General features: G+C 38.9%; 1 protein-coding gene across 1 annotated transcript in view; it reads right to left on the reverse strand.

Annotated features, from left to right (window-relative positions):
- Positions 1–816: 816 nt before the first annotated feature.
- NALF1 (NALCN channel auxiliary factor 1) overlaps positions 817–15828 on the reverse strand; it is a 230046-nt gene continuing 215034 nt past the window's right edge. The window contains exons 2-3 of the mRNA XM_089485878.1: positions 10917–11088; positions 817–1109 (exon numbers count right to left, since the gene is read on the reverse strand). Of these exons, the coding sequence (XP_089342004.1) occupies positions 817–1109; positions 10917–11088 (465 nt within the window). The remainder of the gene's footprint in view (positions 1110–10916; positions 11089–15828) is intronic.

A 15828-nucleotide genomic window follows, 5' to 3' on the forward strand; every position in this document is an offset into this window, starting at 1 on the left:
CCACATACTGGATTTCTAAAGGCTGCTCCTGTTCAACTGACCAGTGAAAAGACTGGACGTTTTTGTATATGGGAACTGGAGCAACACAGTTTGTTATAGGCTCACACAGAAATTGGGTAACTGTCCAACTTGTTTAAAATATAGTTTCTGATTATTTGTTGTTTCCACTGTATATACCCTCTCCAAGCCCAAATATATAGGGTATGCTCAGTCATCTGATTTGTGCATCTGCGGTAGACACACCACAATAGTGTGTACCCATTCATTGTGATTACACAGACAGAACCAAGCAAATGTGTTCTTTTTTTGTTGTATTTTTTTTTTCATTTTTGGTTTGGGGAGATGGGTAAAAAACATAATGAATAGAATGGACAGTTTTCAATATTGTTTGCTGTGAATGCATTCATAGTACTCATCTTAAAAGTAAAAATTGACGGGACATAAAGATGAATACACAAAATGACTAGAAATATAAAGTGAAAAGACTTAGTTTAGCTTCGAGAAATCATCTCAAAGAATAAAAATAAAATCCTGTGCAAAATAAAAAAAACAAAAAAACAAACAAATTTGAACATTAAAACACAGTGTATAAAATGGTGTGATAAATTTCAGTCATCACACAGCCTTTTAGTCAATAAAAAGCTGTCCCTTTGTGTCCTTGAAATATAGAGATTGGCCTGTCTCTTTTCATTTTTATCCAGACTGCCATGTAAAAATTAATTTGAAGGTACAAACACCTCTTTTCAATAACGTGACTCTCGTAGCTTGCTGGAATGGGCCAGTTGTGTTTCTCTCGGATGAAATTATTCCATTCTTCTATTCCTCATTTGTTGAATTGTCTTCCAAAATTATGTTTCCAAAACCCAGTCCTGTTGAGTTTTGTGCTGCTGAGACCACTAGAACTGTATGTAATAGTATGAGTACAAATACACACAGCTTGAGTCTGCAGTTACACAGTCTGGATGCTGATGAAGCTGTGAGTGATGTCCTGTGGCACAACGTTGAGTCATGTGTTTTTTTAGTCCCTTTGGATTGGTTATCTGCTAATAATTCCCACCTGACATCACAGCATTCTGGTTCTGGATTGGTTGGATACTTTTCATACAGCCCTGCAAGACAAAATAATAAGGGCAAATAAAAATCGCAATGTTTAATTTCTAGACATTTATAACTACTCAGACACAAAATCAGAGTAATAATTGCCACAGTATGTGTATATAAAATACATGAAAAAGAGTACCATCCCAAAAAGAGGCAAAAGGTGATAATTGTTAAACTTATTTGCATGCGCCTACCCAGAATCCCTTTGTGGTTGTGGCAGCACCATGAAATTTCTGAGGGAAAAACAAGCCTTCTGGCTTGCCTGGTGTCTGTAGATGAGTGTTTAATAATGCTTCTACTACCACCATTTGAGGTTAGTACCATGCCCTCACATCCACCATTGAGAATTAGGACTGCCTCAAACTCCACATTATACGCCTGGACTGCCATATTCTCTACGAGGTCAGTAATTGTTCCTGCCTCTGTTGTGTCTGATTAGAAGGTATGTACATGTTGTCATATAACACTAAGCTATAGTAGCATTTCCCTCAATCAATCCACCATGTAGAAAATCCTTCTGGAGATGGGGTCTCGCTGTACACTGTACTCAAGGTGTGGTCTGATCTGTGGCAGAACCACCTCTCGCTTCCCGTGACTAATGACTCTGGCTATACAACCCAGCACCATGCTTGCTTTCTTCAACACTTTATTGCATTGCAAATTCTCACAAGCTCTCACAGACAATTACTCCCAAGTCCCTCTCTTTTGTTGTCTTTGACAGAACAGTTACCCTCATGCTATACTCTGCCTTGGGTTTTTTACATCCCAACTGCTTTATTCAACGTTTATCAACATTAAACTGCAGCTGCCATTCTTCTAATTCACTGAAATCATGCAGCTTTTTCCACCATGAATATCTACCCTGTTGCAGACCTTTATATCATCTGCACGTAGAAATACCTTACGTTACATTTCCCCTGTAGCTCGACCTGCACTGTTTATAATTTCTTATTCTCATGCTCCCTTCTTTTGTGGATTGTTGGCAGCACGTGTAAGACACGCATAATATAAATGGCCTGGCTACAGGTTGTTCATATCCCTAGTCATGCTTGCACTTATAGCTCCAGTGCTTTCTAATTACGTTGACACCATGAATGAGCAATACACCAAAAAGTAAGTTACTCTAGGGCCCACAAATGTGGTGGTGCCAACTACTATTTTAATGTAGTATTATACTTGATTGACTGATTATTCGGTACTAGCAGGTCCACCAACTTGAGCATCTGAGGTTAGGCTAGGCATATAGAGAAAGGATCGACGTAACCTCTATTATACCTTTACCAATATCCCTATCATTTCTATACATAACACTAAAACATTTGGTGCATAGAATGTCTTATCCTTTTGTATATGAGTGAACACAATGTTTGAAATGCTGCATGGAAGAAATCTGAGGTATTGTTTTGAATGACGAATTGTCAGCACTGCCTGATTTAACTCCCAGGCATCGTTACACATAAAAATGTGTGACCATCCTCCCCAAAGTTATAAAAAAGGTAGTCATAAAATAACTGGCAAGCTGTGGGCAAAATGGGTGGAATATGCTTAAAAGTAAAGCAAAATCAAATTTACATGCACCAAGTGAGACACTAGGCTCAAAAACCGTTGATGCTATTTGGAAAGGGTATAGTCAAACTTTAAGTGGGGTATGGAATAATGATGGCATAGAATAACAGAAATTTGGTGTAACATATGTAACCTATTGTAACCTTTGCTGGAGAATAATAAAGAATCCTAGGACATTTCATTGTTTTGTGACATAAGACTGTTTTCTGTGTAAATGTGTGTCATAGTCCAGATAGCATGGAGAAATTACATATAATCATATTTAGCTTTGCTGAAGTGCCTTTATGAGGTTAACCACAAGGGGGTGCTAGGCCCATTCAAAGTCAATTGGTTTGTTAGTTGGAAAGAAATACAAATCAAAAGTTTGCAGAAAAATACATTTCCAGAAAATATGTCAAATTTAGGTGATTCCCTAGTTTGAAAGGATTAGAGAAAAGCAAAATGACTGCTCATTTTGAAATTCTATGAAATCTAGTAATAATGCAACCATCAATATTAAAAATGATTTATTATAGTTTTCTCAGTAGTAAGATTAGAAATTTGTCTTTAATGTTTTAGACAATTTTACTATTCATCAGTTCAAAAAAGTTCAATCTTCAGTGTACAAAATGTTGTCCTACTTTTGTTTTCGACATGTTTCATTTTTTTAAGACCTTAAACAGCTTATCTTGCTTAAAACAACAAAACGCAAACAAAACTAGATGTCAGGTACATGCATCGAATATTACATTTTTACATAAAAATACAGATATTTTAAAAGTTTTTTTATGAATTGCTAAATAACTTTAAAGCTCAATATACCGTATTTGCTCGATTATAAGACGAGGTTTTTTTCAGAGCAAATGCTCTGAAAAATACCCCTCGTCTTCTAATCGGGGTCGTCTTCTAATCAGACCTCAAATAGAGTCTGATTAGGAGACTAAGATCCAGATCCCCCGCACCGCTGCAGGGGACCTGGATCCTCCTGTCTCACCCCCCCCCCATCATACACACTTACCGGTGCTTCCTGCTGTATTGCCGGGGCAGCGGGTTGACGTCTACGCGATCCGCGTAGACAACGTCCGCTGCAGCCGGAAGGAGGTGTGGCTAGCAGCGGGGGTTGTCTGCGTCCGTCGCGTAGACCTTCCCCGACTGTCAGAGATCTCTGATCTCTGACAGCCGGGGAAAGTATACGCGACGGACGCATACAAACCCCCGCTGCCAACTCCACCTCCTTCCGGCTGCAGCAGAAGGCGACGTCAACCCGCTGCCCCGGCTGGAAGCACCGGTAAGAGAGGGCTGAGAGGGAGGAGAGGAGAGGAGAGGGGAGGGGAGGGGAGGGGGGGGAGAGAGTGTGTGTGTGTGTGTTAGTTAAATGGGGGCATAGGGCATTTCTGGAGTGGCGTTAAGGGGGCATTTAATAGAGCACTCTGCCTCCTGAAATGCCTTATACCTCCCTATATGCCACTCTGCCCCATAATATGCCTTTTAACCCCCTAAATGCCAGAGTGGCATATAGGGGTATAAGGCATTTCTGGAGGCAGAGTGCTCTATACAATGCCTTTTAACTCCCTTAATGCCACTCTGCCTCCTGAAATGCCTTATACCTCCCTATATGCCACTCTGCCCCATAATATGCATTTTAACCCCCTAAATGCCAGAATGGGATATAGGGGTATAAGGCATTTCTGGAGGCAGAGTGGCATATAGGGGGTCAAAAGGCATACCATGGGGCACAGTGGCATATAGAGGGTTAAAAGGCATATCATGGGCCACAGTGCCATATTGGTGTGGCAAGCCTGGGGGCAGATGTGCGTAACTGGGGGACAGGCTGGAAAATACAAGAAATAAAAACAAAAAAAATATTTTTCTCAATCATAGCTTTTATTAAAAAAAATAGTTTACATGAATTAACATTTACTGGTAAAACTTTTTTCCTTTAGGGTCGTCTTATATTCAGGCTTTTTCTTTTTTCCTAAGTTAATATTCAGATTTTGGGGGGTCGTCTTATAATCGAGCAAATACGGTAAATGTGTTTTAGGGGAAATGTAGACTATTTCATTTTTTATATGATGTATAAAATTAGATGTATTTTGTATGTCAGTATTCTTTATTATATTAAATGTAATTTTTTAATTTTTAATAATAAGTCTGGTTCCTGACATATCTACCCCATTTTTTAAATGTTACACTAGTCTAAAACTATCATTACTTCATAAAACCGCCTTGCATCCTACTAATTATATGTTGGCCAAAATGTATTACTGAATATTATCCCTTAACAAGCTTTCACATAATCTCCCCACCACAGATGTCAAGATCATAGGTATCTAATCACCTGTCTAAGAATCTGATATCTTTTTAAATATCGGTAGTTCTTCTGCTTTATGCCAATCTTTTGGCACCATACCAGACAAGAGAGGATATGTTAATATCAAAAGCACCAGTCTGTCACGGCACAGCGTACAGAGGAGACACCGTAGTCAGGTAGGACTGGCAAAGGATGGTCCAGAGAGCCGAGGTCAGGATACCGGAGAGCCGGATAGTCGAGGAGCAAGCCGAGGTCAGAATACCAGATATCAGGATAGTCGAGGAGCAAGCTGAGGTCAGGATACCAGAGATCAGAGTAGTCGTGGAACAAGCCGAGGTCAATAACAGGAACAACAGGAAACAACAAGAACGCGTACTGGGAAGGCACTACCGAGATAGGCACGACCATCAGAAGGCAAAGTCTCAGAGTTAGGAAGTCTCTTAAATAGGCACAGGCAATTAGGCACTAATTGGAGATTTCCCGCCAAATATTCAAAGTGCCGTTACGTCACTTCCTGCGCGGCCATCTTGTGGTTGGCGATTACGTAGTCTTCCCATATAAGTCGAGGTAGTACCTGCCGGCGCCACTAGGTGGCGCGAGGAAGAACGAGTCCGGATTCCAGAAGAGGACCCGTCTCCCGGCTGCAGCTGCTGGGGACGCACCGTGCAGGTAGGCGGTCTCCCTCTTCCTCGCAGTGGCTGCTGCTGTGTAGAAGCGGGGGGTCTCCCCCTTCTTCGCGGCGGCTGCGGCTGCTGTGTAGAGGCGGGGGGTCTCCCCCTTCTTCGCGGCAGCTGCGGCTGGAGCTGCCGTGCAGAGGCGGGGGGTCTCCCCCTTCTTCGCGGCGGCTGCTGATCCGAAGCGGGGGGTCTCCCTGGTATCCCTCTGCCGGACCGAAGGGGGGGGTCTCCCCCTACCTCGCGGTGGCTGCGGTTGCTGCCAGGCAGGTCTAACCGCCGGGTATGTGACACAGTCTAGCTATTTTTTTTGTGTCAGCCAATCACATGTATGCTGCATTAATTTGCAATCCTACAGTCATTTGGTTGTTTATTGGCACACAAGCAAAAAAATACTTAAAATGTTTTAATTTTAAAACTCCCGATCTTCACTAACCAACGTACACATTTCAAATTTCAATGGGCCATCAGTTTAAATTTTTAATTGGTGTATTTAAAAATTTGGGGGGGGGTATCTTGCTGTCAATGGCTATCCATTTCTCATTTTCTATTTTAGCCCATCTACTTGCCCTTTTGCAATTTTTGTTAACATCTTTGTATTTTATAAATGATGCTGCTGATCCTTTTGACTTTTATATTTTTGACATATATATAATGCCATTTTCTTTTTTATTTCCTGACTGACCTTTCTGTTAAGCCACATTGATTTTAGTTTGCTTCTTTTGTATTTGTTACCCAAGGGTACATGCTTGAGTGTATTTTATTAATGCTTGTTTGAAGATATTCTACTTATCTCCTGTGTTGTTGTTTTTTGTTAGAACAGCTAATCCCGGTCAGTGATCTTCAAAAAATGCTTATCCTGCGGAACTTGGCCTTACTAAAATTCAAATGTGCTTTTTGAACCAAACTCAATTTCACCATTCTATGGTCACTTTTCCCCAAATGTTACCTTACTATATTGTTATTTATCAGCAGGTCCAAACAGGTGTCTTTTTTTAAGCTGGTGTACTCTCCAATTGACACATTAAGCTGTCATCTAGTGGGTTCAAATACTAGCTACCCTTTGCTGGACTACTCGTTCCAGTATTCTAGTCAGTATCTAGGTAACTGAAATCCCCCATGATTTAAACTTAATCCAATTGCCCCTCTGCATTTCAGGTTCCCAAATCAGGACCCAGCCGTTCGGGGTATGGTCGGAGGCAGTGACAAGATATGGAATTACCTTAGTACCTTGCATCACTGAGACAGAAACCTAGAATATTACATTACACCTTCAATGTACCGTAAGGAGGATTTTACATCTCAGTGGGTCAGTCACAGAAGATATTCCCTAAATGGCCCATAATCTGGGTAGGATGCTACTCCAAAAATGGGACTGTCTCATAAAGTGTTAGAGTGAGTGTGCATTAGTGTGTAGTGTTGGAGAATGTGGGTGTATTGTGTTAGAGTGAGTGGGTGTTAGAGTGAGTTTGCGAGTTAAATTTGTGCATGTGTTTTAGTTATATGAGGGACCAAATAAATATTGTGCCCAAGAACTACTAAGACTAATCTCACCCCTGAGGGTGAGGGTATGTGCGATCAGGTGAGGAGAGGGCAAGTGATGAAAGAAGAGGGTATATGGAGGGAGGTAAGATGAAGCAAGGGAAGGAGAAGTAAGCAGATGCCAGTGGAGGAGAGTGGAGGAAAGGAGAAGATATGTGAACTGAAAAAGATGGTAGAGGTGAAGTGTAGAGAGGAAGGGCGAGGATGAGGGAGGGAAAAATAGAGGGGGATGGAGAGAATAAGAAGAGGGATGAAGGGGGAGAGAGAGAATGAGACAATTTAGAAAAGATGGGGAGAGACATAATGGGGGAGAAATAGAATGGGGGAGAAGGAGAGAGAAAGAGAAAAAAGATTTTGGGCCACATATGCTAGTCATCTAATATTTAGAAAGGACATGCATCAAGGACAGGCATCAAGGTGTGCAAGCTTTCAAGACGCTGAGGTTCCTCCTTTAGGCTTAACTTGCATTTAATATTTTATATATTACAAAAATACCTTGATGTCTACTTTTTTGTGTCTATGTATATTAGCATAGCAGCAAAAGAAAATAAGTAATATGTGTGCTTCCATGACCATGACATATGTAAAGTATTATTTCTATCCTTCTCTGACAGATACTTGGTAATGTTTGGACGGATAAAAACTTTGATGCATTTTTGTGGGGACAAAAGTTGCTTTACATGAATTATCCTATCTGCGGTCAACTTCCAGTCACTGTAATAAGATTGCTGTGGACACAAGGGGGTCTTTGAAAGACCATTGAAAAAGTTTCAGACTTATGAAATTAAGTGTAGTTTTCCTACTGTGCAATCAATCGTTTCAAACGCTCTGGCAATCGTTTCAAATGCTCTGGTGTTTATCTATACTTTATTTTCTCCCTTACTGGTTAATGAATGCACTTACTACCTTATACTTTAAAGTACTTTATACTTTACTTTAATATGTATTCTTCATCAATAGTTTTTTAGGGGACACTAGGGTGCACCCTTGACAGAAGCTGTGGATACACAAGTAAGTATGAAATACATTCTGGATTTCTTGTATATATATATATAAAAAAAACATAATGTAGCATTATGATACAGATATAATGTGGCATTGATCTACAGCATCTCCAATGTCCTCTAAAGGTCCTACTACAAAATCTTCTTATACGATAGGACCACCTTTGGTAAAAAAGTTAAAAGCAAAAAAAATATCTCAAATAGAATTTAAAAATAGCAATTAAATGATTTATATCTGCCATTACTTGATGAAGATTGAATACATATTGCTCTTATAGTTAACAAATCCCACTGGCAGTTCCTTCCTACTTCTATTTGTTTTTTAAACAATTTTACAGACTGGGATAGTTTATTTAATTTACTAATTTAGGTAAGATTAACCCCTCCTTAATTTATAAGGAACCACACCAGAACCCTCTTTTTTGTTTCAAGAAAAATTCCTAAGCGTATTTCCATCTACCCTTGAGAGTTGGGTCATGAAAGAGCAAATAGTAAATGAAGGAATTTTGGCCATTGATAACAAAAATCCACAATTGCTGGCATGCGTGTACAATTTTCGCAAGGTCTTCTTGATATGACAAGTCCTTTTTTGTTTGTTTGCTACCTTTTTTTCAGCAGAAGAAATTGTCACTAGTTCCTTAAATACTCATATATTTGTAGAGCTTGCAGATGAGCAAAGCAGATAAGCAGAAAGAGATAACTATTATTTCCACTGTTAAAATGTGGCTGCCCAGCCATGTTTTTTCCTCCTACACATTACCTGTGCTCCACACAATAGCTGTCAATTTATTTTGTATACTAGAAGGAAAGTAAATGGAATAACTGTTCATGTTGGGGCAATGGAGCACATGATTATTGTTTTTCTTTAAGCTCTGTATTGTTGATGAAACTTACTAGTTTCTTATTTTCACAAATGGTTAGAGCAATAATTATTTCAGGAAATATCTCATTCTGCAAGCTATAAAACTGGTAACATTATAAGTTTTGGGTGATCCAAATGAATATTGAATTTCATAGAAGTTATTTAAACTCTTCACTCAACATACTGTACACATTCTATGTTCTGACACAGTAAAAATCAAACTTAATGTATTATTGATAGAAGCGAAGTGCTCTTCATTAGACAAAATTAGAGAAAGGTGCATACTTTAAAGGTCAGTAATTATGATGAGGTCAAATTGCCACTGCTGTGTCTTGTTTGAGCTGCCATTCAAAGCTGTGGGACATCTGTCATAGTAACAGTTAATGTCAGTAACCTCAACATGCAGGCTCGTGACCTTTCTAAGACATTTCAAAGAATGTTGTCTCTGATAATATATTTTTATAAGGTTGTACATTATGCAGTTAGAAAGATTGACATCATGATTATACTCTCTTTCACTAATACATTTTAACTCTGTGTGTTTGAGACCTAGATAAAAATATGCTTAAAATCATACTTAGAATGTAAGTTTCTTTAACATTCTCAAGTAGATATATTTGGTATTAGTGCATTGGAAAACACAGAAGTCCTGTTTAGGTAGAAAACATGTATCTTCATTATTAAGTAAAAAATGTGAACATTGTTTTTCTCCAATCAAGATGTATGTAATCCAATTAACACTTTAAACGGAAAATGTGAAATGAAGAGGGTTGCCTGAGTAGCTTTATCGAATTAAACTTTGGAGAATGGTCTAGTCTATATGTTTTAAAGCTGGATTATCATCAAAGCAGACTAGGCATGTATGTGGCATATATTTGGGGGGATTCCATAGGGGAAGTGGTGATGTAGTTCCCTACAATAAAAAAATACTTGGTCACCTTGTCTTGGTCTTGGACTGTCACTCAGTGATGCCCAAACATCCTGATGAAGGGCTCATGGAAAATCATGGTAATCCCTAACAAACAGGTGCATTACCAAGAGATATGATTTTAATTTGATAAATCTAGAGCTTCCTGCATCTGTGGAAGGTGGGTAGGTGGTAGTTGGAAAATGGCAAAATCTGCCCACTTCCTTAGGAGTTAGCACAAACAAAGACTGCTTTTTTATGTAACCTCTATTTTCATGATGTGCTAGAACTAGTCTCTATGCATGACAAACTGTGATATGTCCTGCAGATTAGTGAATATATTATTGCCCTGTGGGAATGCATTGATTGTAATGTTCAGTCCTGCTTTCACAATTATTTACAGGCTTGCACTGACAAGTATCGTGATGCATCCCTCATGGAATTCATAACCTTTTCTAATTCACTGAAAATAATTACCACAATGACTAACACATCCAACACCTTATTTATTGATTGTTAAAAGCAAAACAGAAATACAATTTAAACTGGAGCACTCTCTCTCCCTCTCTCATTTCCTCCCTTTCACTCTCCCTCCCTCCTATCTTCTTCAACAAAGACTAATGTATTTATTAATATGGCAAACCTAAACTAAAAGATGGTTTTAATGAAACAGCCATATAATTAGTTGTCCTGTTTCTGATATGACCCTGTGTGTTCTTGAGCCACTTGACCACTTTTCATATAAGAAGACGGTATCCATTCTGGGTTCAATGTGGAACAGTGCCCCTTTGGGGAAATGTATTGGGAGTGCACCTGGAGATTACCAGCGAGATCTGGGAAGATAAACTTGTGACACCCTTATCACTTTTCAGTGTAACAAGCATGGTATATTCACCAATGCCTGGAAAAATAACAGGCACAACTGTCCCTTTAAAACAAGAATTAGCGTATTTTCAAGTAATATATTTACCTGTACAGATGAAGCTTGATAGTCCTCCGTAGACGACATCATCATTATCTGGTAATATAAAGGGACATCTTGTTTGTACCTCCAAACAGTATTGCTTGCAAGGGATTTTGCTACTGCATTCAGATTGCGTGACTTCAAAATACTGGGAACATAGCCAGGATTTGTAGACAGTCTGGAAAATGAACAGAAAAAAAGTGATATCAATTTGTATATATAAATGTAAAAACAAGTGGCAAAGTGCTTTAGATTCAGGTGTACTAAACAGGTGCTTTTGTTTGTAAAAGGTATAATTGACAAAATGTTGATTGTTTGAAATGTTTTAATGCAAAATGTAAAGGCTTGTATACTCAAATACAACGTAAATGGAAAGGGTTGGTTTTTAAATATGCCACTGGCACAAAATGCACAACTGCTTTGTATGTATGTATCATATTTGGGGGAGGGGGGGCAAGATATTTCGTAGGAATTTTCACAACAAGAATATTTTATACAAATTATGCACTTAAAATGCCTTAATAATTCAGCCTCAATGTGCCAATGTTATCCTTGCACTTTTAAGAAAAAACTGTATCAAATAAGGCTCTGCTAAAAATAAGTAAAATTATATTTCCCTACAGTTTATTAGTATTTCTAACAAGGAATCTACTGTACATCATGCGCCACTGAAAGTATGTTTCATATATAGTTTACACACAAATTAACATTTTACCCGCATATACAGTAAATGCTTCAGGACAATTGCTTTACTTTTACAACTTTTATACTAATAGAAACATTAATTACTGAACTACCATATATGATGAACTCAGTTGCAACTGCTAGATTCTGCCTGATCCTTCAGTAGTTTATTCCCTACTTAGAATTGTGTTTATTGTAAAGAGGGCTGATCATTCGTCAGTATATGTGATTTAGTAGCAATAATGCTAAAGGCGGTGGAATACACTAGGAATCCCACCTGTGTGTGCAGCTAAACATTATACAATCACACAAGCTTTGTGTGACACACACCCTGAAGACTTTATACAGTAGCGCTGTGGAATATGATGGCACTATATATATATATATATATATATATATATATATATATATATATATATATATATATATATAACAGAAGGAACACAGTACCTACAGTAGGCACGGTTTGAGAGTACAGAACAGTATGAATGTGAACTGTTTCTAAAATAAGATATCCATTGCTAACATAATGTGAAACAAAGTATAATACAGAAACCCCAATAATCCCCCAGGCTGTAATATTTCAAAATATAAGAAACACAGAACAACATTCTTCCGACCTCCTATCCAAAGTGCATATTTATTATAAAACAAGCAGGTTTTATAAATATAGAAAATGAGTGTTCACATATGAGATAGATAGATAGGCAGATAGATAGATAGATAGATAGATAGATAGATAGATAGAAGCGGTTTACTGATAGAGACTTTTTATTGATCCATGTAATCTACTATTCTCCTTTGACCTTTAACTAACCACAGCATTTAGTGCACTTGATTCCGGATGTGGAATAAAGAACACTATGGCTATGAACAATTTTGCTGCAATATCTTTTCATTTCTAAAACAAAATGTGTGAACCTGGCTCAAAAACAAACCTCGTTATAGAACTATTGTTGAATACAATGTCATGCAAGATGAAGATAATATTTAAGGTGGAGCACATCTTTTAAACTTCCCTTGGACCATCCTTCTCAAACACATATGCACCCTTGAGACATATTGACTGACTCTAGTACTGCTGTTTTATTGCTGGCTAAGCTGTAATAACATGTTAGGGTGGTGTACAGTATCATTGCTTTCCCACCCTGCAGGTAATCTGCACTATAACATCTGATCACTGTATTAATGGCCCAGTAGAGAGATCTATAGTTATGTCAGTGCAATCTTTGGTGTAAAAAAAGCAGTAAATTGTGAAATCTTCAAGGGAAGTTTGCTTCAGGCTATAAAAACTCAGTTTTACAATATTTCCCTGTAACATGGTTCATTAATCACTTCAATGTCATAGTTAATTAAAGGTAGATAGCTAGAAAGGGAACAACAAGTTTGGTAGAAGAGCTGGCAAAAGGTCCCAAACCATTGCACATAAATACATGTTATTCCAGTCATAAATTGTGAACTACTAGTAAAAATCATTTTTTACTTGTAGTTTTAGTGTCCTTACTTTACCCAGGATTTACTGTAGTAATATTTCCCTAAATGACAAAATTATATATATATATATATATATATATATATATATATATATATATATATATATACAGGGAGAGAGAGGTATCAAACTTTCATAATCCTCATGGTCGCCTCTAATATTGATTGGACCCTGGGAACGCATTCGCTTGGGCCCCCACCACCCCACACTTACTGGCATACAATCTCCTCCACTCCAACACCAAAAACACACACAAAAAAAACAAAAGTACCTGCCACACTGACTCTGCAGATTAGGAGGAGACTGTCAGAGTCAGTGCAGTCTTCCCTTCTTTGTGACTCCGCGTGAGATGCCCTCACACCACACGCGCAGGACAGGGGAGGAGCACAATATTATGCAGATAGCATAGCAAATGAATGGTGCAGGTCCGGCAAATGATCTGAAAAGGGAGTGCAAGTCATGATCAGGGCCAGCTTTAGGTGTTCAGGCATCCTGTGCGGGCCACCCCTGGTCACCCCTCCCCAGTCATCACCCCCAGAGTCCCTTTGTCCCTTCCTTCACTGTACCACACCTGTCTTTTCTTCCCGCAAGTAGTTCAGGTATAGATCAACAGATGGAAACACAGCATTGCATGTATAGATCAACTGAATAAGGCACACAAACTCTGTATTTACAGGTGTTAATAAATAACACATGGAACATAACATTGCAGGTACAGAGAAACTAAATAACACACAAACCCTGCCTTAAAAATATAGATCAACTGAAAAATCACAAGCAAACTCAGCATTGAAGGTATCAAATAAATAATGCATAGACATCCTAAACTGCAGACATAGCTCACAGGTCGCAAACCACAAAAGCCAGCCCTAGCACCCAGATTGCATCCACAGGACCTGCCCAGCACCCAGACTAAATGCATAGGACTTGCCATCTTTGCCCCAAACAGCCTGTGCCACCTTTTGCCCCAAACAGCCTGCCTGTGCCATCTCTGCCCCAAACAACCTCCGTGAGTCATCTTGGCCCCAAACAGCCTCTCAGTGCCATCTTTGCCCCAGCCTCCCTGTGCCATATTTGCCCCAAACAGACTTCCTGTGCCATCTTTGCCCCCTAACAGCCTCCCTGTGCCATGCTTGCCTCGAGCAGCCTCCCTGTGCCATCTTTGCCCCAAAGAGCCTGTCTGTACCATCTTTCCCCCCAAACAGTCTTCCTGTGCCATCTTTGCCCCCCTTACACATCTATGCTATCACACACATACTCATTCATTTACTCATTCACAAATACCCATTCAAAAATGCTCATTCATTTACTCACTCACACATATTTATTCACAAATACTCATTCACTCATTTACACATACTCCACATACTCATTTATACATTTTATTTGCTGGGAATAAATTAATATTTAGAGATTTATCATCACATACAGTATTTAGGGGTTTATTCACTAAAATTGAAATTTGCAGGAGGATTCTAAATTCAATAGGCAATTTTTTTATCTATCAATGCTATGTATGTGAGTCTAAGAGCAGACTCTCTTTACTTATTCTGACTTTAAACATTCACTAAGAGCCGGTGAGTTGAATGAAGCATATAATATATCCTAATACCATATTAATACTAGACTTGGGCACCAGGGGCTCTTCGTGTTCGTCTTCGTACTCGTCTTCGGAGAAAAAAAAACCTTCGTATTCCGCGAATAATCGCCCGTTCCTGTCTTCTTTTCGGGCGACTATTCGTGGACATTCTTCGTGCTCGTTTCATCTTCGTTTTCTCCCGGGTGCGTAGCAGGGGTTAATACGGGGTTAAGAACACATCGGAGCAGCAGCAGCAGCAGATGCGTTCGCGCCATGAAGGTACGTGTGTGCGACTCTATTGGTCGCCGGAAGGGGGCTGGTCTGGCATCAACAAATGAATTGCAGAACTGAAGAATGTACCTCATTCGTTTATGGCAGGCGAGCCCCCTGCCGAAACGACCAATAGAGTTGCACACACGTACCGAGGTGTACTGTACATAATACACATTGCCCAAAACTGAGGGCCAAGTTCCTCCGAGCAGTTGTCTTGTCTGAGACCTAGACAAATGCTCCAAGGAACTTGGCCTCCTTTTTATCATACACAGTCACACATCCATAGATGTTTAATAAAAGAATAGGGATTATTTTACATTTTTAAATCGATTTTGGACCACTTGTAATACATGCCTAACATTTGCTACCTATTTATAATGGCATACTTTGCAACAACCTAACTTTTACTGGAAAAAAGCAGGACTGTCCACGAAAATGTTGGGTGTGTTGGCAGGTATGCGAATGGAAAAATGTTGGACAAGAACTAAAAAATAGCTTAGGGTTAATGTAGGGTTATTTTTAAGATTATTAGCAGTGCACTGTTTTGGTTAAAGATGTATTATGTCTAAATATAATTTAATGTTAATTTCAATGGGTTTATTTAATTTTATTTTAAAGTTATATTTATTATTATTTACTTTATTATATTTATTTAATGTTGTAGTGCTACCCTACCCAGCTATACCTATGTGCACTAGCATACCTAGTTTAGCTAAATTTGATGGGACAGGAAAAAAGCAGGACTGTCCCTAAAAAGTTGGGTCTGTTGGCAGGTATGTGGATGGAAAAATGTTATAGGGTGAAGTGTGAGTTATAGCGTTAATGCTAGTGAGTGTAGAAGTGAAGGCCAGGGCAAATAACAGGAGGAAAGGTCCTTGTGATTTGACGGA

Source organism: Sceloporus occidentalis, unplaced genomic scaffold (genome assembly GCF_023333645.1).
Source record: "Sceloporus occidentalis isolate IW3139 unplaced genomic scaffold, rSceOcc1.0.p SCAF_27, whole genome shotgun sequence".
Classification (NCBI taxonomy): Eukaryota; Metazoa; Chordata; class Lepidosauria; order Squamata; family Phrynosomatidae; genus Sceloporus; species Sceloporus occidentalis.